The sequence below is a fragment of the Medicago sativa genome, chromosome 6, assembly GCF_051527215.1.
Source record: "Medicago sativa cultivar Bolivia chromosome 6, Bolivia_mono, whole genome shotgun sequence".
Classification (NCBI taxonomy): Eukaryota; Viridiplantae; Streptophyta; class Magnoliopsida; order Fabales; family Fabaceae; genus Medicago; species Medicago sativa.
The window spans coordinates 63,173,876-63,198,386 of NC_140754.1; the positions used below are offsets into that span (position 1 = coordinate 63,173,876).

General features: G+C 35.7%; 2 protein-coding genes, 1 long non-coding RNA gene and 1 pseudogene across 3 annotated transcripts; 2 read left to right on the top strand and 2 right to left on the bottom strand.

Moving 5' to 3' along the window:
• Window positions 1-6,585: 6,585 nt before the first annotated feature.
• Window positions 6,586-9,206, bottom strand: LOC146916210 (uncharacterized; annotated as a pseudogene).
• Window positions 9,207-13,822: 4,616 nt separating this feature from the next.
• LOC146916211 (uncharacterized) lies at window positions 13,823-16,940 on the top strand. Its single transcript, XM_085718340.1, has 3 exons — window positions 13,823-14,327; window positions 15,855-15,922; window positions 16,481-16,940. The coding sequence occupies exons 1-3, from the start codon at window positions 14,069-14,071 to the stop codon at window positions 16,556-16,558; spliced, it is 405 nt and encodes a 134-aa protein (XP_085574466.1). The 5' UTR covers window positions 13,823-14,068; the 3' UTR covers window positions 16,559-16,940.
• A 1,871-nt stretch (window positions 16,941-18,811) lies between these two features.
• LOC146916212 (uncharacterized) lies at window positions 18,812-21,194 on the top strand. The gene is made up of 3 exons (XM_085718341.1): window positions 18,812-19,200; window positions 19,461-20,198; window positions 20,301-21,194. Exons 1-2 carry the CDS (start codon window positions 18,883-18,885, stop codon window positions 19,836-19,838), a joined length of 696 nt encoding a protein of 231 aa, XP_085574467.1. The 5' UTR covers window positions 18,812-18,882; the 3' UTR covers window positions 19,839-20,198; window positions 20,301-21,194.
• A 54-nt stretch (window positions 21,195-21,248) lies between these two features.
• LOC146916213 (uncharacterized) lies at window positions 21,249-24,295 on the bottom strand. Its single transcript, XR_015013781.1, has 2 exons — window positions 24,139-24,295; window positions 21,249-21,554 (listed from the first exon to the last, which is right to left on the bottom strand). It is a non-coding gene; the product is annotated as an uncharacterized LOC146916213 (long non-coding RNA).
• Between the last annotated feature and the right edge of the window lie 216 nt (window positions 24,296-24,511).

Sequence of the window (24,511 nt, forward strand, 5' to 3'; positions counted from 1 at the left end):
AGATAAGATGTTTATTAATAAGCTATTTTTTAAAGGCTTATTTATACCTTTAGTCCCTACAAATAGGGCTCATTTGAAGTTTGGTCCCTCAACTTACTAATCTTTTCAAACTGCCACTGCAATTACTAATCATTTAAAATAGGTCCCTCGCCCAAGTTAATGAGTGCCACATCACTAATCTGATGAGACAACACTGTTGATTGATTAAGTGGCATTCTGAGTCAGCAAAAGTTGGTGTGAAGAGACAAAAACACCTCTGGCTTCTCAGACAAACATGAAAGGACGAAAATACTCATATCTTCATCTTCCCTTGAATTAGAAAAACGAATTAGGGGAATTGGGGATTAGGATTAGGGTTCCAAAGAGATGAAGACATAGTGAAATCGAAATTCAAAACCTACTTCAAAAATTGTTCAAATCGAAATGAATTGAAGCGTAAAGTAACGAGCATTGAAGATTGAAGAACATAGAAGGCAAAGGGTTCTGGGAATTGGAAACACAGAGATTGAAGAACTTAGAAGAAAGAACACATCACCTGGAGAAGCAAATTGAAACAAAATCGAGGTATGTTATTTAGAATCTTTTTTGTGATATATGAATGTATTTAGTTGTTTTTGAGTGGTAGTTTCTTTTTTCTTTCAGTTTTCCGCGAAATCATGGTTTGAACATATTTAATGAACTTAGTTTTTTTCCTTCCATTTTTTTGTTGTTTCCAGTTATGGGTTTTTCTGTTAATTTTTATCATGGAGGTAGCTTTGTTAGGGATTGGATTATTACTTACAAAGGGGGGAAGGAAACATTGAAGGAAGGGTTAGATGAAGATAGGTGGAGTTATTTGAGATAATCGGTATAGTAGAAAACAATTTGAATGTGAAAAAATCTTATAGGTTGTGGTGGATGTTAGATGAAGAGGTTAGTTTTAGGGTGATTAAAGTAGATGCTGATACTGGTGAGATTAAGCATTATACTTTGAAAAAACTCTCTGTTGTTAATAGTTTTGTTGAGCATAATGTGGATTAGTTGATGTTCATAACTATAATGCTGCTAATCAAGTAGGTGAGAGTTCCCAGGTAGTTAACACTGAGAAGGGTGATAGTTCTCAAGTAGTTAACACTAACAAAGGAAAAGATTTATTAATGTACAGTGGTAATGAACATGAGAAGGAAGGTGGTGCAAGTAGCAGTGAAGATGATGCTAACAATGTTACCTTTGAATATAGTGAAGACGAGAGAGCACTGGAGTTGAAGATGGGTTTGAGGAAGAACTAAATGAATTTTTGAATGTTGACAGTGGTGCACTAAAGTCTAATAAGGGTAAAAATTTGAAAGTAGTAACTAGATATGTTGTGGTTGACCCTGATTAAGGGAAGGAGTATGAGAGTGAATAATTGAATTCAGATGATCCTGATGTATATGATGATGAGAGAGCACCTATTTATGATGCATTTAAGATGAATCAGCTAACCAATAACTATGTTTTCAAAGTAGGTATGGATTTTAAGTCTCTAATAGAGTTTAAGGATGCAATCAGCGAGTGGCTGTATTAAATGAGATTGAGATTAAGTTTGTAAAAAATTATAAAGAAAGGTGTAGGATAGTGTGCAAGAAAGAATGTGATTTCCTGGCCCACTGTAGCAAAGTGGCTTACAACCATACATTTAAACTAAAGACATGGTATGGGGACCATAAGTGTCCAAGGGTATTGGATAATGGTAGTGCAAATTCCAAGTTTGTTTCCAAATATGCCCTTGATAAAATCAGAATATTTGAGATGAAAATAACTGAAATCATGATAGACCAGAGAAAAACATACTCAGTAAGAGTATTATTTCATACAACTTGGATGAAAAAAAGAAGGCTAAGGAACTCTTAGAAGGGGATGCCAAGAAACAATATACCTTACTTTAGAGGTATGCAGCTGAGCTTAGAAGTGTGTCAACTTGAAACACTTTTAAGATTAATGTTAAGAGAACCTCACTAACATATGAACCAAGGTTTAATAGATTCTACTTTTGTTTTGATGGATGCAAGAAGGCATTTTTATCATGATGTAGGCCATTCATATGGCTAGATGGCGGTTATCTGAAACCCAGTATGGAGGAATTTTATTGATTGTAGTTGGTAGAGATGTAAATGACCAATACTTCCCTATGGTATTTGGAGTTGTAGAGACTGAGACCACAAATTCATGGAGGTGGTTCCTTACCTTACTGCTTGAAGACACTTGAACTGATAGGAGATGGATCTTTATTTCTGACCAACAAAAGGTAAAGTTTTTTTTTTATCAGATATGATGTTATTAAATTTACATTATTGCGAACTAGCTTACCTAATTGTTCCTTTGTATTAGGGACTCATATCAGTTCTTGATGAATGGTCTGACATTATTGAACATATGATATATTTGAGGCTTCTTTATGCCAATTTCAAAAAGAAGTTTGAAGGTGGTGTATTGACCCGAGACTTGATGATGGGTGCAACGAAAGCTACTTATGAGCAACTGTGGAAGTCAAAGATGGAGGAGTTGAAGAATAACGATTTAGGTGCCTGGATAGAAATAATTTTGGAGTAGCTTCTGATGCTGAGTCTAAATCAGATTCTGATGATGGAGATAAGGAACTTCATAAAATCAATTATGAAGAGTTAGTTGGTGCTGTTAAAGAACTTGCTAGAAGGTTCTTAAACAAATCAAAAGAATTTTGAAAATTAAGGAAAAAAGTTTGATTTGTTGGAAGCCATTAGTAGTTTTATTTTGAAGCAATATGAACACCTTCTGGTCGAAAATGACATCCTTAAGAATGGTGATCCTACTGATCCTTGTCTTGTAGATCAATTCATTCAAATGCAGTATGACATTGCCCTAGAAGAGCACCTAACTTTAAGAGAACATATCTATGAACTTGAAAACAAAATCAAGGTTTTGGAAGAAGCTTCTAAGAACAATGTCATCAAGGCTTTGACAAAGCATGAACTAGTCTTTCAAGAGTTTCTAGCTAGTTCTATTGCAAGAACCAAATTAGCCTTTATGATTTATAAAGTGAGCATAAATTATGGTGAAGGAATTGGTTTTTCAGGAATGTAACGCTCGAGGCTAACGAGGGTGGGGAGTGGTCCGGCTTCTAGGCAAAGCCGAATTACATCGGAATGAGAGGGATCCTAAGACTGTGCAGATATGGGACTGCATGGTTGAAGGAAGGCTTATAAGAATTGTTTGGTACTACCTATATCAACAAGATGCATCTTCTTTTTGGTAGCTCATTCCATAAAAACTCCATAGTTAAGCGTGCTTGACTTGAAGTAGTCTCTGGATGGGTGACCTTATGGGAAGTTTATGGGAAAACATGCGAGTGATGACAAACCACGCTGAAAAGACTCATGTTGGTTTGTGGGGTCAGTCGGCAATCCTGAAAGCAATCTGGAATGTTAAATTTTAAATTGTGGAAGGCCGAGTGTTGATTGTTGCATCAAGAACAGTAGCATTCACGTTTCCTTCTTGATTCACCGATTCAAGAACTGGAATCGCTTAATCTTAGAGGATTTGGATCACATGACGTGAATCCTACACGGCTGAAGAGCGACTTGCGGCAATTCTCCTGCGCGTTCTGACCATTTCTTCAGAAGACGGAGCTGCAATTGTGAACCGTTGTGGTCGAGGAACGTGTAACTGAAAATGGTTAAGGTGGAGGAGCACGTAACAGAAAACGGTTATGGTGAAGGGTTGTTAGAGTGTGGCGGTTAGCAAACGATCACCACAACAATAAGTCTTCAGGTGGAACGACAGGTGCCTGGAGGCATGTTAGCACTCCAATGCTCAAGTCAGTGTAGGAAATGAGATGGAATGTGTGAAAAGTGTGGGAAAAGTGAATCATACCCTGAGGTGAAGCTAAGTCACACTTATATAGGCGTGTGAGAGAATAACCGTCTCCATAAGATGTGATGCTTCATCAAGAGGCTATTGGAAGACACGTGTACGGTGTGTGGTGCACGGGGGGCTTGCTTACGTGGGCTGGCGTGCACTAGAGTTAGGGTGTTTGCCAAAGTGATGTGCATTGATCTGGAGAGCTTCTTGTCCATGTGTCAGTGATGTATTGGCTTTGTAGCCGGTCCAGAACAGGTTCTAAGATGAACCCCTTCTTATTTGTTAGATTCCAGTAATAAAGTTTTTATTCAATTATGTTTTTCCTGTGTTCGATTTAATTCGTTCTTGCCTGTGCTTAATGCTTTTTCAATTGAGAATCTATATCGGTAATTGTCAAAATTGATCTGTATAGGTTGGTAGGATTGACAACATGGAATTCTTCTTTTGTTCATGGCATGTCTAAGTGCTTATTTCTTAATTCAAGTTAATGAAATTAAGTATGAAACCTCATGTTTTCTAATTCTTCCTTATGGGAATGTTGTAAATTTAACTAAGTTAACTTACCGCACATGTTGTCATTAGGGTTAATAGGAGTTCTAAAATGGGTTTCTTAAATCATAAGTAAACACCACATAACTATTGTTTTACTAAATTAATTCCAACAAAGAAGAAGGGGGGATTCAACGATTCCCCAATCTCTGTTGCATATGTGAATCACAAACCTAATGTCGCATTGGAAAGGGCAATCAAACCATATAACCCTATTTTAATCTATTTTCTATTTACTCTTTAATTAAGTTTTGCTAATTGCTAAGTTGAATGACAATCCTTGTGGAGACGATAAACTTCCAATTTGTTACTTCTTATGATTTGCTGCACTTGCCAATTTCATCCATCAGTATACCACAAGGAGTCACCAGTCCAAAGCCAAATCAAATATGCAAGCTATTGAAATCTCTATATTGTTTAAAGAAAGTAAGCTGAAACTGGTATGAGAAGTTGACTGGCTTTCTAGTTTCTAAATGCTACAAACAATCTAATGCAGACCATTCCCTTTTCATTCTTCACACATGAACCAGTTTCACTTCTATAATAGTTCATGTAAATGATGTCATGGAGAACTGATATCATGGAGATCAACCTCGGGGTATTGTTTCTTCCTTGGTTATGAACTGATATCATGGAGATCAAAGAAGCAATTTGTTGTCTCCAGAAGCTGATCAGAAGCTGATTATAAAGCCTTATCTTTTGCTAGTTGTGAACTGAAATGATTACTCTACTTGATGCAAGATTTGGGAACTACAATAAGCCACCTGTCCTCTACTGCGATAATCAAATGGTCATATATATTGCTGCTAATCCAGTGTTTCATGAGAGGATAAAACATTTGGTAATGGATTGCCATTTTGTCAGGGAAAAATTACAACAAGGCACTTTCAAGCTTCTCCTTGTCAAATCACAAGCATAACTTGCTGATTCTTTTACTAAGCCACTGCCACCTATAAGAGTTTTACTTCTTTTATATCCAAGCTTAACATGTTTGATTTTTACCATGCTAAGCTTGAGGGAGGGTGTTAAACTTTTAATTCACTAGCACTATAACAGTTAACTTGCTATACAAGATAACTTGTACTTCAAGCTCCTTACTCTATGTATCCACACCATAATACAATGTATCACACAGAGTAGCATAGCTTCTTTGAAGTTAGTTAGAGACAATTTTTAAGTTTGTTAAAAGCTCTAAGAGTTGGTTAGTTTCATAGCTCCTATAGACAGATGAAATGTAACTAACTCTCATATCTTCAATAACAAAGCTCAGTTTTTCTATCTTTCTTCTTTATCAAGTTTAGTTTTTCTCCATCTTTGTAATGAAGATTATAAACTTCATGATTATGGTATTAAAAATTGGGTTAATAGTGCTTTACCCCCCCTGTAATATAGGCCATTTCTGGTTTTCCACCCTGTAATTTTTTTTTCCGTTTTCGTCCTTATAATTTATTTTTCGTTTTAGACCTTCATGGCAAATTTTGCCCCCTGTAATTTGAGAAAATTTCAGTTTACCCCGCTGTAAATTTTGGTTTACCCTCTGGTACTTTGAGCAAATTTCGGTTTACCCCTGTTTACCGGTGTTTTCGGCAAACTACGGGCTAGTTCTGATTATTACAAGCGAGACCGAACTAGAAATCTCACGACATGTTGCGCAAAGGTTTTGATCAAAAACAATTTGAAAAAGGCCATGAAATGCACTCAGGTTACTTAGAGGGCAGGACAAGTTTTAGAGTAAAAAAGGGCACTGTTTCTCGACAGGTTTGAGATTGCAAGTAAAAGCAAAGTAAAATTAAAGAAAAGGGTAAAAGCTTAACTGCATAAACATAAAGGAAATGTAAAATGCATTGCATTAAAAGTAAAATGGTCTACAAATCAGTTTACATACATTATGTATAACTCGTTTCCCTATGTGCCGGTAGTTTGAGTGTTGTAGAATTTCTATAAATGATGGCGACCCATTTTCCGACTAGGAAACTCTTATTTATACATAGGAAAATAACTGGAAAAAGAGTAATCCCATGATCATCACTTCCTCCATATTGGACAACCGCTTGTCCCCACGTTTCCACTAAGGAAATTGCCTTTGAGCTTAAAATCGGATCTTTCCCGCCTTGATTGATTGACTTTGACACAATTACATTTTCAGCCTTGCTCTGTCAAACTCTTTAACCATGTGCGCTAGGCTTGCCATCTTGTTGATATCCTCAAGTTAAAATGAGAAAGCTTTCGATTCCTGCAAAGTTAAAAGTCAACCAAATACTGACCACATTAAATGAGTCTGTCAAAATTGCAGGCTAACAAAGAAGCCTGCCTTTTGTGAGTCCTTGTCGTAGGGTTCTTGATGAGTCAAAAATTAGTGTTTTTAGGTGGTTATTTTAGTTTATTTTATTTAGATTTTATATGTTTTTATTTCCCTTTTAGAACTATTTTACTTCAATTGCAAGTTATTTAATTTCATGAACAAATATTTGAAAGATTGAGTCTTGGAGCAAAAGAACGGAGATTTGGAGCTGATTCGGGTTGAAAATTCGAAGATTTGGTGCAAAAATATGACGCCACCACACCAGATTGCCATTTGCTACTTTTGCTTCCTCGACAAGCTGCCTATTTAGTTTATTTCAGACCTAAAGCCCATGGTTTCTTCTTGAACATTCTATTGATGTATTTCTTGGGGCTTAAGTTGTTGTAGACTATAAATAGAGTAGCTAGCAAACACATTCAATCATCTTTTGTTCTTGGAAATAATAAGTGACAATTGTTTCTTTGAATAAAAGTTCATCTTTATTTTCTTTATTTTATTTTATCTTCTTCTTCTTCTTCTTCTTCTTCTTCTTCTTCTTCTTCTTCTTCTTCTTCTTCTTCTTCTTCTTCTTCTTCTTCTTCTTCTTCTTCTTCTTCTTCTTCTTCTCCTCCTCCTCCTCCTCCTCCTCCTCCTCCTCCTCCTCCTCCTCCTCCTCCTCCTCCTCCTCCTCCTTAGGTCTGTGATCATCAGACCATTTCCCTCTTTTCTTAGGTTTTGGGATGGAACCTTCAAGGCCTTTTGTTGCCTCTTTGTCAAAGACAACACCACATCTGGGACAAAGCATTACCTCAGAATTCTTCAGCCTGCATCGATTGAGGAAGTTAATCAATTCTTCTTCAGCTGTAGGATAGTCTGCCTTCAATTTCTCATCAAACTGAGGCAATAGGGTAGTCTCTTTGACGTCTCCTGAAACTTTGGTGATGTCCACCATTTGACATTCTGCAACATCAGCTTCTGCTTCACCTTCTGCTTCGACAGACCGATTTTCAACAGCGTCAACAATTGCTTCGACCATATTGCAGCCCGTGATGCCAGTCTACATCATACTCGCATCTTTCAAAGGATCAGAGTCTACTTGCATTTGAGGCTTTAGCCTGTCTCCAAACTTCAGCATGCATTCATTGAGACATTTCTGAACCAGATCCCTGAAAAGGGAACATCGTTAGGTGTTACGTCCCAAATAATTATGGTATTTACAAAAACCTCTTTTCTTACATTGCTCTAGTGGTGGGATTTTCAAATCCTTAGGTGCTACCACTTGACCATCAGCAACTAAGAGATCATAAATCTTGTCGCATTTGGTTACGTTGAATCGATATGTCTTGGGAACATATTTTTCATTGCTCAGTTCGACAGGATTCTTCCCATCTGAGGGCCTTAACGATTTACACATATAAGGGGGCCCTGGTCTTAGTTCAGCAATGTCAACCTCTTTCCTTTCGACATCGGCAAAAGCTATGTCGAATTCTTGGTTGCTTTCGTTTTATTCAACATAAGCAACCTTTTCTCTTTTGTGATATTTCTGAGTTCTGGCTTTCTCAGCCCTTAGTCTTTCGACATGTCAAACTCTATCGGCCAATTGGGCCATATCTCTCAAGTGTTGAGTGTCTAGCTTCTTCCTGATGGAATAATCTAGGCCGCCAGCGGCCATTTCGACCAACTCATGCTCATGCACTTGAATGAAACATTTTGCCTTTAACAACCTCAATCTATTGAGGTAATCATCAATGGATTCAGTGGGTTTTCTCTTGACACTCGCCAATTCCTTTCGACTTATCTTAGATTGGCCCATGTAGAATTGTTCATGGAATAACCTCTCTAATTGAGTCTAATGTTGGATCAATTATGGTGTAAGAGTAGTAAATCATGTGAAGGCATTCTTTGTTAGAGAATTTGGGAAGTATTTCAACCTCAAATTCTCATAATTTGTTAGATCTCCTGCCTCGGTCAAATATCATGTGATATGTTCGACAGTGGACTCGCTGGTATCTCCTACAAACTTAGTGAACTTAGGAATTTTGTAACCCCTAGGAAGTTTAGATTGCAATACCAAATCCGACAAGGGAGAAACAAAGTTTGGCCTATGCAAGCCAATGTTTAAACCATTTTGAGCCATTATATTCTCGACCAAATTGGCTATATTGTTATGTGCTCCTACGTTTTGTTGTTGGACATTCCTAACAACTTCATAGGCATCATGATTCCTATCCACTAAGACCACTTCGAGTTGACCTTGAACTACTGGTTCGATAGGTTGGGGTTGAGGCACAGGTTGTGGCCTCTGAACCATTGGTTCGATCAACCGCAACTGTTGTTGGTTTTGGACTTGTAGAACCGATTGGTAAACAGGTTGTGGAGGAGCAAAGATATCTATTATCCTCCCCATTTGTGTGGTTAGAGATTGATAACTTCGGTTTTTGTCCCGTATCAAAGGATTAAACACGGTACCAATTTATTGTGTCAACAAATTAATCATTTCGTGATTACTCTCATCCATTTGTTGCCTTAACAATCTCATCGAATCAGTTGATAAGGTTGGTAAAGTATTTCAACCAAAAATGCTAGAACTTGAGGGACTATGTGCTTTGTGAATTGTGAACGGATTTGCTTGGTCTGCAAATGTGGATGCACTATTATGTACATTTGCCATCATCGAAGTTCGCATACCATACGGTTGTACCCTAGGAAGGTTCTGCACATTTGTATTTCGATCATCAAACCTAGGCCTGACTAAAGGATAACTTGGGAACTGGTAGTCGAAGGAACACCAGCAGTGAATGGGGGCACAAAGTTTCCCATTTCTGGTCGTGTCATTGGAGAGGAAGTTGAAACAGTTGAGGGAGCGGTTGCTCCAGTTTCCGTCAAAACTAGCATAGCCGTGGTTGCCCCTACAACGGTCTACGGGTTTAAATCTCCCAAAGGAGTAGTCGCTTGTAAAGATTGTTTCAACTTGTGTAGACGATTGTGAAGAGGTCAAACTGGCACGAGCCATAGATTTACCACTTCTCAAATGCACACACAAACAACTTGCTGTTTTTAGCAATAAAATTACCCGGAAATAATAACAAAATCCTAAAAACGGATCTATCAAGGAGATGAGTTTTGAAAAAAGTTTTGAAAAACGTTTTTTTTATGAATTTTTTTTAAAAATCAATTGCACAAACAGCGTCCCATCGGGCGTGCCAATTTGTTTACCGGTGTTTTCGGCAAACTGCGAGCTATTTCTGATTATTACAAGCGAGACCGAACTAGAAATCTCAGGACATGTTTTGCAAAGGTTTTGATCAAAAACGGTTTGAAAAAGACCATGAAATGCACTCAGGTTACTTAGAGGGCAGGACGAGTTTAAGAGGAAAAAAGGGCACTGTCTCTCGACAGGTTTGAAATTCTGGCAAGCTAGCTGTCAGATGTTTTACACGATGTTTCAACATCAGAGACGAATAGAATGTCCAGTAATATTGTTTAACATCGAGCTAGCAGAAAACAGACAGATCAAGGTAAATATAACAGCTGTTGAATTTTAGCGCGTTAGTTAAAAGAAGTTTTATGAGATGTTCCAACGTCAGATGCACAGAAAGAAGATGTTCTGTTTAATGTTTCAACATCCTGCTAACAAACAGAGGACATGCAAGAAAATAAAAGACAAGAAGGTAAAAGGCATAAAGAGTTTGTTAACCCAGTTCGACACAACTCACCAACATCTGGGGCTACCAAGCCAGGAAGGAAATCCACTAGTGTAGTCCTTATTCTATAGCTCTCAGCAAACTCCTCGTTTACACTAAAGACCTAGGACCTACCCGTATAGACATCAACTTAGGAACTCCTAGATCTGAGATCCCATCTCACTATCCTGATGGTCAGTCATAGCCCCTGTGACCTATCAGACCTAAACACAAACTCAAACGGTGAAGTTACCTTCAAACAAACCACCTAACACCTTGTTTCATAACTTCGGTGTAGTGCACAATCTACCTAGCTCCTTGCTTCGCAACTTCGGAGTAGTATATGAGTTTACAACTCAATAAACAATCCTAGACTTGCATCACAAACGATACAAGAGAAGAACACACATGGAAAACGACTCAAAACCCTGAAAATCTATTCTTTTGACAATCTATGGTTTTGATCCATTACAACTCAACTAAAGGTCCGTCTCAATGCATCAAGGTGATACAAAGAGAGGCTCACAAATAAAGCACAAGTTGAAACCCTAAAGACTCAATTCAATATTCTTGAATTGGTGAATAAAACTAGGGTACAAGTCTTCCTTATATAGCCATTCAAAGCATGGTCTTTTTCGTCATAGGCTAAACATATATTTGTATCAAATATTCTTTTCAGAAATATATTGAAACAAATATTCTTCAGAAAATATATTTTCCAAAATCTCTTTTGAAAATATATTTTACAAATAAAAATATCCATTAGAAAAGTATCTTTCTTCTGGAAACATATATATTTGTATCAAATATTCCTTTTAGAAATATATTGAAACAAATATTCTTCAGAAATATATTTTCCAAAATCTCTTTTGAAAATATATTTCACAAATATGGTAACTCTTAAAAAGTAGGAACATCTTTAGAAACCGCCAAACACACCACTAAGGAATCCTAAAATATTGTTTATATTTTAGAAACAAATCTTCCAGCTGATTCTGGGCAAAAACGCGTTGTTTGGTGAAGAAGAAATAGGGTGTGGTTTCCTTAATAAGATAAAGATTGCGTAAACCAAGCTACATAAACAGGGCACACTGAACCGTGCCAAGATGTTGGAACATCATATCCAACATCATTCACGAGTATTTGTTTTAGCAACAATGAAGTCAATACTCAAATACCCAACAATCTCGCCCTTTGGATTTCTTTGTTGTTAAAACAACCTGAGGCCATACAGACAAGGTAGAGAGATACCACACATACATTTCTTCAATCCGCAACTATGAAGAAAAGTAACACAACTGCAAAATGGACATGTTGAGTCATCATCCAGCACATCATCCAACATCTTACAAAGATGCCTAAACCATGTTAGAACATTGGTTCCAACAACACAAAGAAGGATATTTGTTTTAGCAATAATGCAGCCAATACAAATACCCAACAAGGTTCAAGATTGCAAGTAAAAGCAAAGTAAAATTAAAGAAAAAGGTAAAAGCTTAAATGCATAAACTTAAAGGAAATGTAAAATGCATTGCATTAAAAGTAAAATGGTCTACAAATCAGTTTGCATACATTCTAAATAACTTGTATCTCTATGCGTCGGTAGTTTAAGTGTTGTAGAATTTCTATAAATGATTTGTGACCCATTTTCCGACTAGGAAACTCTTATTTGTACATAAGGAAAATAACTGGAAAAAGACTAATCCCATGATCAACACTTTCTCCATCTTGGACAACCGCTTGTCCTCACGTTTCCACTAAGGAAACCACCTTAGAGCTTGAAATCGGATCTTTTCCGCCTTGATTGCTTGACTTCGACGCACATGCGCTTTCAGCCTTGCTCTGTTGAACTCTTTGACCATGCGCGCTAGGCTTGCTATCTTGTCGATATCCTCAAGTTAAAATGAGAAAGCCTTCGATTCCTACAAAGTTAAAAGTCAACCAAATGGTGACCACATTAAATGAGCCTATCGAAATTATAGGCTAACAACCCCCTACCATATCATAGATTTTGTACAGTCAGATGGCCTAGGGGGTGTTTTGAAACAAAATTTTTTTACAAGGACCGAATCCAATTTTTTTTATTACAGGGGAAAATTCGGAAATGACCTATATTACAGGGGGTAAACCCTTAAAAATTTGAAGGAAACAAAGATTTATTAATATAACAGAGGATATGCAATTACACATATATGCGTTTGTTGGTAGACTTAATAGACTTTTCTATAAGCCTTAACCAGACATATTTAAATTAATGAGGAATTTTTTGAAATTATGTGTGTAACCTATTTGCTAAAAGAGCTTGGTCGGAGCGAATTTTAAGTAGACCAGACCACATATACTTGAAGAGACGCTTGACCCATTCTCACCCTTAATTATATCCATTAGAGTTGGTATTTATCTATAGAATCAAGAAAGACATAAAATCGAAGTTGATATTTATACAATTATGAGCGACAAAAAATCCGATAAACGGGCATGTTACTATGTTAGCTATAGTGTTTATTGCTTACGAATAAAAAAATCTATACTATATATAAAGAAGGGTTAATAATGCTTTACCCCCTGTAATATAGGTCATTTCCGGTTTCCCCCTGTAAAATTCTCTTTTTGGATTTCGTCCTTGTAATTTGAAGTTTTTTGGTTTTGGACCTTCATGAATTTTGACTGTACAAAATCAATGATATGGCATGGGTAAACCGAAATTTGCTCAAATTAACAGGGATTAAATCGAAATTTGTTCAAATTGCAGGGGGTAAATCGAAAATTCCTCAAATTATATGGGGCAAAATTTTTCATGAAGGTCAAAAACCAAAAAATCTTCAAAATACAAGGACGGAATCCAAAAAAAAAAATTACAAGGAAAAAAAACCGGAAATGACCTATATTACAAGGGGTAAAACACTATTAACCCTATAGAGAAAATAACCCTTTCAATTCTTTTGGGCTGGTTTTTTTTGTCTTTTCAAAAATGCCATTAACTTTCGATACAAATAACACATGTAATAAATAAATAAATAAAAATAAATTTAAATATTAAAAAAAATGTATCAAACACGATATATATATATATATATATATATATATATATATATATATATATATATATATATATATATATAGGGGAATATGGTACAACACACCCACTCACTTTAGCATTGAACACCTTTAATATTTTGACAAAAAAACCCCTATTTTCCCTTTTCTAAACCAAATAAGTTGAAGGGCAATTATGTAATTCAACTGTTTAATTTTAATTTTAATTTTTAGTTTTATTAAAAATCAAAATATCATAAAAAAACACCGTTCAAAATTTTCAAACGTTAGTGCAATAAAAAGAGCGGAAAACGCGTTACTACAAATACAAATAAGAAACGTGCGTGATGATATTGTTGTAGGGATATAAAATACACGTGTCAACCTCATAAAGCAAGTTACTTCAAAAAGATCTAATAAAGATCTAATAAAGCAACTACTACAATTTCATCATACTTTCCTCCGACCTCTTTAAGATATTTATTTCATCAACATCACACAAGAAACCGAACTTTTAACAACCTTCGTTAAAAATCTCTTATAAAGCAAAATAAAAACAACCATTGTTAAAATCACTACCTCTTCTAAATTCCAACCTATTTTTATCTTATTTATTCCTCGAAATCTCTTTTAGCACAAACCCGTTCATTCTTCCACAACTATGGATTCTTCTATGGTGCAAGTACCAGAAAGTAAAACCACGTGGTTTTGGACAGACGAAAAACACGTAAACTACCTCAATACTATGGAAGCTTCTTTCGTTCGTACAATGTTCCAAAACAAAGGTTGTCGTTCTTCTTCTTCCCATCACAGCCGTCAAATTCTTCGACTCGATCGACAACTTCCCGATAGCTTTGAATCAACCCTTGATTTGAAGCCTCACCATGGAAGCCGCACCAGAAAACACCATACACCTTCAGGTATAAGATTGTTTTTCATCTCGTATATTAGCAAATTGTCAACTAGATAGTTTAGTTATTTTTTATTAGATTATTAGATAAAGACTCGATAACATCGATAAATGATTCCTTAAAAAAAAAAACATCGATAAATGATCTCCTCCGACTTAACTAGAGGTTTGTGTATAATGTTCTCGTGAGTTTAACTCAACTGATAAGGACAATGCATTATATATGTAAGGTCCGGGGTTCAAACCCCAACCACTACCCCAAAAGTGATTGTGTATAAAATATAAGGTTAAAAAAAATTAGATGAGGATGTTGTTAAGGTATAATTAGGTTACAAATTAAACAAAATTGCTCAAAATTAGGTTAGACATTATTTAATTTTTGTTATGCAAAGCGTTGAAAGGATTATTACTGGCGGTGGAGTACTACCTAAACCAAACAGCACGTAAATAGAATGACAAATATATATATATATATATATATATATATATATATATATATATATATATATATATATAAAATAATAATAATAATAATAATAATGATAAAAATAGATATTTATATTTTTTTAGAGGGTAGATATTTATATATAATATTGAGATATGTGATCTCTTGAAATTCAACATGAACATGAAGGGTTGTATTTGTGATTTCGTTATTAAAGTTTATTGGGTTTCACTTGTGTGTATTATTTAAGTTGTAGAATCAAAAGATATTTTGTAACAGAATTAAAGAATAAATAAATTATAGCAGTGAGAGTGTGAGACCACTAACATAATATCTTCGTAATAAATAAACATGTGAGAGAATATAAATCGTTTGAAAAAAATTATATTTTTTGGTAGAAATATGAAAATATCTTCTGTAATTTTAAATTATAATAATGTATAATATTTATTAATAATAATTTGATATAATGGTAAACATGAAAAAGGTTTTTAGACAGTAATAAATTCATACTCTATTAGGTGTCATTTTAAATTACTTATTTATTTTAGGGAGATGATAGTAAAATTAGCAGTTATGTTAATTTATGGGATCAAACGTTTATATCCTTCTTAAACATCTTTCGATATTTTTTTATCTCATCAACCGAACTATCCACATAGAACATTTTCCACTACATTATTTTAAAAAAAATATGAGTTTAATTTATATACACCGTCAATGTATAAACGTTTTATACATGCATTTAATGATATATTATCACATCTACTAATAAGGAATGATAAAACCAAGTGTTTTTAACTCATTACATGATGACGTAGTTTTGTATTGTATTTTGTAGTATAGTATAAGATTATAGGCGAAAAAATTAATGAAGAAAAATTCAAGTAAGGAAGCAATGACTTATGAGGAGAGGACCTTTTTGTGTTTAAAAAATAGCACTTCGAAAATATCTCAGCCTTTTTTTAATGTCTATTATATGGGGGAAAATATCTAACATTTATTGTCTTTAGTTAGGGCCAACTATGCTTTATTTTTCGAGATGGTTCACTTTATTGACCACCGTATTTTTTGGGCTCTTCTTTGCAACAGATTCGATGGGTCCAACAATGAGAAGAACACGGAGGAGATCATCTCAGCCGTTCAATTCAAATGATCAGGTAAGCTTTGTGTGTTGGCATGTTTTAAGCCTTTCTTCTTGTCTTGTGATAAATATGAACCAACTCAATTGTATAGTTTTTTTTAATGAAAAGTGAATTCATTTGGTTTTTTTTTTTCAATTAGTCTAGCTACAAATTTATCTTTATAAGATGAATAAGCGTGAATCCTAAATTTCCTATTTATTCTTCTTAAATGTGAATTTTATTTAAGTATATTAGTTCAATTGGTAAGGACAATACATATTATAGGTAAGGTTCGGGGTTTAAATCCCAACCACCACAAAAAAAAAAGACTATAGAACAAAAAATGTATTTATTAGACTATCTTTTTTTTATAAAAAAAAACTATATATTAGACTACCTAGAAAACCAAGGCATGTGTTTACATTTTTGGCGTGGTGTGCATCCATCAAACTATAAACATTGAACATGAACAAATAAATCTAAAATTAGATATTTTTGGTGCTTTTCTTTTTGGTGATAGGATATTTTTGGTGTTTGTAGAGGAGATAAATATACTGGTCATAAAAGTGACTAATGGGTGATTTATATGTGTAGGTGGTCCCACAAGTAGAAAATGAAAGCAAAGGTGTAGCGCCCTATAATGGCGACTTTGACAAAGGAGCAGAAAATTAATGTTTAGAGTTATTATCAACAAAAGATCCACGTTCAATTTTTAATTTATTTTTAGGGTCATGTTAACCGGTGTCCCAGGACATTGGTTAAGCACATCATAAAAGAAAGCATTACTAAAAAATGAAACTTTTTAAACTTTTTATGGATTAATTACACAATTTTCACTATATTAATTACTATAAAATTTCCTTTTCTTAGTACTCTTAACCAGTGTTCCAGACACCGGTTAGCATTTCACTTATTTTTATCTATTTTCCGACAACAATTTGTCAATTTTTTTTTCTTCACTTGGCAGTTTACTTTAGTTAATCTATCTCCTTTGTATTTAACTTCTTCTCAAAGTTTATAGTTCCATTTATTTATATTTAATCTTTTCCCTTAATTATTGCTTGGCATTTTTCTTTATATATTGCAATAGGAATTTAAGTTAATTAATTGTTATTTTTGACGGTGATGATATTTCCTATGGATTTCATTTGATGAGTTAGAATTCTCTGTAGTTCTTAAGAAAGAGAGTTTCATTACTGTAATAACTTTGGTGTATAATAATAATAATAATAATAATAATAATAATAATAATAATAATAATAATAATTTTTATAATAATAATAATAATAATTTTGGTGTATAAAGAATTAATAAATATCGCTATTGTCAAAAAGGTGTTGTTTCTCTTCAACAAAACAAAAAAAGTGTTATTTCATATACCATACACTAAAAATTGCAGTAATGGGTGCTAAATTCACTTTACAAATGGATAATATCTTACTCTACATTGAGACGTGTGTTTGTGTGTGAGTTTATATACACACAAGTTGTTAACTTGCTCTCACTACATCTTAGTACCGACGAACGGAAAAGTACGATACGGAAAGTCCTTCAGAGTGATTGGAGTTTGTTTATGGCTTTGGAGGAGTCTTTGAGGATGGTTAAACAATGGATGTGTGGAAGGTGTATAAGTTTTCATGCCATGAGTCGTCCACGTCATCATCCTGATGGTATGGTTCGTGTTACTGATGAGATGTGGGCAGGGCCGTTCCTGTGAAATTGGAGGCCCGACTCTCTTATTATTAATAGGCCCCTAAAAAAATACAATCTTTTTAAAAAGAAAAAAAAAATATAGACCTGAAGGATAAAAGAAAAAAATGACATTTGCCATTGTTATAACGTTGTGAAAGAAGGGAACTGGATTGGAAGGAGAAGAGAAAGTATTGATGACATATAAACTTCAAATCCATTAAAATTAGGCCCAAAAGAGTTATAGCTTTGCGAAAGAAGGGAACTGAATTGGAAGGAGAAGAGAAAGTATGAATTTTGCTCTCCACCCAGCACAAATCACTCGCACCCTGGAGCCCTTCCATTTTTACCCTTGCGCAAGTTAAGTCACGCTGCGCAACTTAACTTGCGCAAGTTATATGTTATGCGTGACTTAACATTTGTTGCGTGACTTAACTTGCGCAGCGTTAGTTAAGTCATTTAACAGCAACACAGAAGCACATTTCCCTCATTTCTCCAACTTCCCAACTTCGAAAATTTTCCCCCCATATCTGATTTTCATCATTCTTGCGCCATTCAAAGCCAATTTCTCCCACATTATCAAGTAAGTGATGATTATCATACTTAATTGCATTTAAATTGTAGAAATTTTAGTTTTTTTTTGAAGAAATATGACATTTTTAGGTTTTTATATATATTTGGTTTTTATACATTTTTAGGTTTTTATATCATTATAAGTTTTTTTTAAGAAATATGACATTTTTAGTTTTTAACTTAGAAATTGTTGTTTAGAAGTTGTTTAGAGTAGAATGTGGTAGTTTAGGGTCTACAAATTGTTAGATTAAGGTAGTTGTTTGAAAATTGCACACCATGTGTTTGGTAAAATGTCTCAATGGTCATTTTTTTTGTTTTTTTGGATTGTGACTTATCAAATTAGTTAGCATATGGTTTGTTAATTTTGATTATAGTATGTTTGACTGCAATGTGGTAGTTTACGGGTTGAAATGACATTGTTGGAATTTTAGTGTTGTTGATGAATTGTTGGAAATGACACAATGTGTGTGTGAAAATGTATATTGAATTTGTGTTTTGTTAAATGTTGTGCAGATATGCCTCGGAGGAATGCGTCTCAGAGACCGCCTGAGCCGTCTGAGCCACCTCAGGATAGGAGTGATAGACTTAGGGCAGGGAGGATGGCCCCTACTGGTAGTGCACAGAGGGAAAGCATTACGCCCTCCTATGGCTGGTCGAGGGAGAGGTGAGGGAACAAGACTTGCTAGAGATGATGCTGCAGGGGGTCAACGTCGCAGACGGGTCCATCCCAGACTATGGACCCAACGCAGTATCAGCAGCATTATGAGGTCTATCAGCAGCCGCATGATCATGCGTATCAGTTTCAGGAGCCTCAGCCTCACCAGTACCAGTTTGTTATTGAGGAGCCTGCTGTTGAGGAGCCGCCTGTTATTGAGGAGCCTCAGCATAATGATGAGCATGAGCAGCCTGAGCAGCCCGAGCCTCGTTTTCAGGGGGTGCCGAGGGTGGTGTACGAGGCCGGTCCGGACGGCTATGCAGGGGGGCCTTCTGATCTCACGCTTTTACCTAACTTTGGTGGACATGTGGCATGCAGGATATGGGTTGATGCCGATGTAAGTATAATTTAATGTTTATTTTACTTTTTTTTTGTTTTGAAATTCAATTAAAATAATTAATGTTGTTGTTAAATGTCTATGCTATTCTTACTCAGTGTTTATTTTACTTCTTTTACTATTTATACAACTTATTCTAATTATTATTTTACTTATTTAATGTTAGAATTAACATTTATGTTAGCATATATTTAATGTTTGTTTTACTTATTATTTATTTAATGACTTATTGTTTGTTGTGTTTTGTTTTTGTATTTCAGTTTCGAAGAAAACATAGGGTGAAAGGTATCTCGCACGGGAAGAAGCTGAGCATTAAAAATTTGGCATTGCCTATTCCGGGGGAACAAAATCATTGGTTTTGGGATGAAGTGAATATGTCTGGTCTGACTCCCCTCCTGACTAGTGGGTACGAGAACATATCTCACGGGTTCGTTTGTGCGATGACAGATAGATGGCATGAGGAGACCAGCAACTTCCATCTACCGGTTGGAGAGATGACCATCACACTAGATGATGTGGCGTGTCTCCTAGGCATTCCCATCACTGGGAGACTCCTTCCTGATAGAGAATTAACCCGTGAGGAGGGGTTAAAGATGATGCAGACGGACCTACTGTTTACAGAGGAGGATGCCGCTTAGGAGCTGATAAAACAGGGTGGTTCTCACATCAGTTTTGGTGTACTGAAGAGGCGATATGAGGAGCTCTTGAATAGGTGTAATCAGCTTCTTGAGGTTGACACAGTTGAGGAGGAGAACGAGCGAGCTGTAGTTAGGTTAGCCTGCGTTAAGGCGTTTCTATTGCTCTTACTTGGCTGGACCATTTTTTCCGCCAAGAACAGCAAAAACATTAATCTGCTTTGGCTGCTTGCGCTGCAAGATATGGACGAGTTGGACAACTGGTCATGGGGTGGGATGTGACTTGCTTTCCTATATGAGCAGCTATCTCTTACCTCCGACTCATCTGTGGCCTCCATTGGCGGTTACATGACATTGCTTGTGGTAATAATTGTTTTTCTTCTTTTTTACTTATTGGATCGTAAATGTTTAGTTGTTTGTATAATTCTTGCGGTGATATAAATATTTGTTTCTTTGTGTTTGCAGGGATGGACTTTGGCGCACTTCTCGAACATTATTCCGAGGATTGATGATGATGCCTACGACCCTACTGTTTCCCCGCTTGTGAGTCAATGGAAACCTCCCAGGGGCTTTATTGATCCTCGTCACTACAGAGCTGCCATCGATTCGATGGAACTTTCTCATGTCACCTGGATGTCGTACGAGAGAAGACGACACATCACGCCCTTTCAGGATATATGCTGGTACTCAGGATGGATCATGGCCGGTAGAGACAGGATGGTCCGTCACTTGCCAGAGCGGGTTATTAGGCAGTACGGGTATGTCCAGAGAATTCCCAGGCCTCCTACAGACATTGAGCTTCTTGCGGCGGATGATGTGGCCTAGGTCTTCACTGAGTTTGCTCTACATGTCCTCAGCCATCAGCAGAGGGGTCATCCGGTTCCGGATAACCAGCCGTGGGCTCATACTAAGGGGTACATGAAATGGTTCGTTAGAGTATCACATCCTATTGTGCACCCCCTGCGGCCTTTCCTGACTACGTAGCTGATGCCCCTCCTCGTCCTGTCCCTGCTTATGAGGAGGTTCTTGTTGAGCAGCAGTGGGCCAGACATCCTCCCGACCCATACCAGATCATCAGCAACATCAAAGCTAGAGTGGACAGTGCAATTGGGCATCCAGATGTGTTTGGTAATCCAGAGGTTCTTCGCATCATGCAGGGCATACAGTCTGAGTGGAGCATGCTGGAGCAGGTGCCGACTCCGCGGAGGAGGAGTAGGAGTCCATGGGATGGACCAGCATGACTTCTGTAGCTTTTATGACTTGTGTTGTTTTTTTTTTGTTTGACATTTTGTTGGATTTGGTTGTAATCCTATTACACTTGCGCTTTTTAGCGTTTTTATGACATTATCCGTTATGTTATTTATAACACCCTATTTCTAATAAGCGGTACAACGCGCTAATACATCAGACATATTCTAGAAATAGATGCTACGTCTCCGAATAAACCACAATACAATACATGCATAAAGATCATGTTACACAACATAGCAGCGGACATACTTAAAAATCATAAAACATCTCCAAATCTCAACAAAATACAATTGTATTCTCCAAATCCTAAATAACAGAATATATCAACAACTCCAAGATACATAGTCAAAATGAAACAACATGCAAGGACTATCCTAGATCAGAGCCCTAAGCTCGACACTTGCATGAAAAAGAGGAACTCCACTCCTCGGCATCAACAAGCAAACAACTAAGCATCCTGCACGCCGTCTACCCATCCATACAGAGAGGTAGGCGGTCCACCACAGACCACTGAGGGTTAGCATTACATCATCATAATCCATATGAAAACATAGCATTCAAGGAATCATACATATCACATATACAAACCATCCCTCCTAGAATACTAGCATCTCAAGCTATCACATTATCATCATAGTATAGCATGCATAATCATTCTCTATTTAAGATATCGACAAGAGCTCATCATTTAACAACACTAATCGAATGTAAATATTACTCACCTCATTCTTCACTTAGCATACTTAACTCAACAACTACAGTTCATCATTTCAAAATTTAAAAGCAAGTAATCATCATCATCAAGGAAATCACCACATCATATGCATATACATATACAACTCTCACTTCATCATTATTATCAAATTAATTATCATCAAATAGATTCACCAAGTGTATAAGCACAAACAAATAAGACATGCAATTAGAGCATAATTCAATTATTCACAACCATCAACAAAATCCACCAATGTACATATACACCAATCCACACAATCACAACATTCACCAAATTTCACCAATGTACAAGTTCACCAAGTCATATATTCAATTATGACACGACTCATCAACTAATCAAATGCATATGATGCTCTAGACTCTTCTCTAGATGCATGTGGTACCAAACTCCTCCAAGGTCGTCACCTTATGATGCAACAAAAACATCATTATCAACGGCTATAATCAACGGCAATATGGATACAAGTATCCGGTCAACGACAATATGGATATAACATCCGACACGACATATGATGCATGAACATATGACTCATTTCACCATGCATATATTCACAACAATTCAACGGCTATAATCAACGGCTATAAATCAACGGCTATCATCAACATTCAACTATATCATATAGTTTAACAACTTCATACAATTCCTCATAATCAACGGCTATATGTATATACATGCATTCCTCTCCAATCACATCCAAATTAGCATGTATAAACTCATCACCAACAATAAACATTTAACATGTTCAACAACAACATATCATAAACATTTTCATCACCATTCAATTAGTATATATGCATCGACAACAATTCACCACCACTTGACATATATACAATCACCAACAATATTCTATTCAGTCAACATATAACTGTCACATATATACATCATCAATCATTTCCACATAAATCAACATATAGTTGCCACACTTCCACATAATTCCTTAAAATCCAAATAAAGGAACAAATACAATATATGATCACAAACATCATATTCATCACTCAACAACCATTCATACATCATCTCATAATCATCTCAATCTAATCATAAAGGGTTCATAAGCAATTGGCTCTCAAACATCATTTTCAATCAAGTTCGTCTCAAAACCACAATATTGAAAATAATTGGGTCATTTAACCAAAACCAAGTAAACGAGTTCAATTGCCTATGCCATGTATCCTCACAAGTCACACATATGTGCAGTAGAGGTTACAAAAGCATTTCATCGGCCACACATGAAGAATTCCCAAAAATCACGAAGTTCGTCTCTTGGCATCATTTTGCAAAACCAATTCATTTCCAAAACAAAACCAAGTTAGACCCAAGCTATGATACTCTTAGAAGCTTACTTATAAATTGATTGAATAAGGTTAGGTGTTTGGAATCCATTGGTATGCTTAAAAGTACACAAAAATACGAAAAAACAAGGTTTTGGGATTCTGCAGAACTGACACGGTCGCGACGTCAGGACACACGGTCGTGTGATCCCTTACAGGGGACTCTGACACGGTCGTGTCATCCAGACACACGGTCGTGTCATTCCACCAGTACAGCAAAAATGCAATTTTACGTTTTCGTGCATAAAATCTTGTTTTCGAGTCCGATTTCAGTTCCGTTTTCACCAATGCATTCCTAACACTTAGACCATACAAACCACACTTGAAAACTTCACATTTCAACATTAAAACAACTTAATCAAACTCATCCCAAGATGACTTATTTTGTAAAAGTTCTTAAAATGACTTTTACTCAAAACTCATTTTCTTCCCAAAATGATTCCCCTCCAAAACAAGCTTCTTAATTCATTCAACATCATCAAAATCAAACTTCTTCATTATCAACCCATTTTTATAAAAACCTCAAGAACAACACAAATTCATAACAACATCAAAGATTATGATTACCCAAGGTTTCTAACATCAACAACAACACCTCACAACTTCAACAACAACAACCAATCATGAATTCATCACAATTCATCAACAACAACATCTCATATTATCAATTTTGATACCCAAAGCATCAATCCAACAACCACATGTTTCAAATCAATAACAACAACTAATGAACATGAATTCATGCACAATTTAACACCACAACTTCATTTATCAACAAATTTACTCAAGAACACAATATACCCATATTTTTACATTTCAACAAGTTAATTCACATACTAACACACAATTATCCCACAAATCATGTTATCAAACATAACAACAACAATTATGCACGAATTTACAACAATTAGATTCAATTCATCAATTTCACAAAATGGGTAAAAAGGAAAAATTATGAATTATGGTTGAATTCTAACCCTCTTACCTCTAGCACCAAGATTCTCTAACCCAAGCTTCAATTTAGCTCCTAGATGATGAATCCCTCTTGCCTCTAACCCTTGCACTTGTTCTTCTCTCTAGCCTCTATCTCTTATCTTCTCAAATGAAAAATGAAATGAAAATGTTGTAACCCTATCTCTTCTCACTAACATTAGTTTATAAAGGCTCACTTAATGGGCTTATCTCACAACCCTTAATGGGCCTAACCCATTTCTAATTCAACCTCAAAAATGTTACTACTCACTTACCGGTAAAATATAACACTAACGGTCACTTAACGGTAATTAAAATAATTACTACACCTTATCTAGTAACTAGGTAAAATAATAATAACTCTCACTAAACACTAAAAATAACTT

Coding starts and splice junctions, on each gene's coding strand:
- LOC146916211 (XM_085718340.1), top strand. CDS start 14,069: ATGGATTCTTCTATGGTGCAAGTACCAGAAAGTAAAACCACGTGGTTT. Junction 14,328..15,854: donor AAAACACCATACACCTTCAG/GTATAAGATTGT, acceptor TCTTTGCAACAG/ATTCGATGGGTCCAACAATG. Junction 15,923..16,480: donor CGTTCAATTCAAATGATCAG/GTAAGCTTTGTG, acceptor TTATATGTGTAG/GTGGTCCCACAAGTAGAAAA.
- LOC146916212 (XM_085718341.1), top strand. CDS start 18,883: ATGGACCCAACGCAGTATCAGCAGCATTATGAGGTCTATCAGCAGCCG. Junction 19,201..19,460: donor GGATATGGGTTGATGCCGAT/GTAAGTATAATT, acceptor TTTGTATTTCAG/TTTCGAAGAAAACATAGGGT.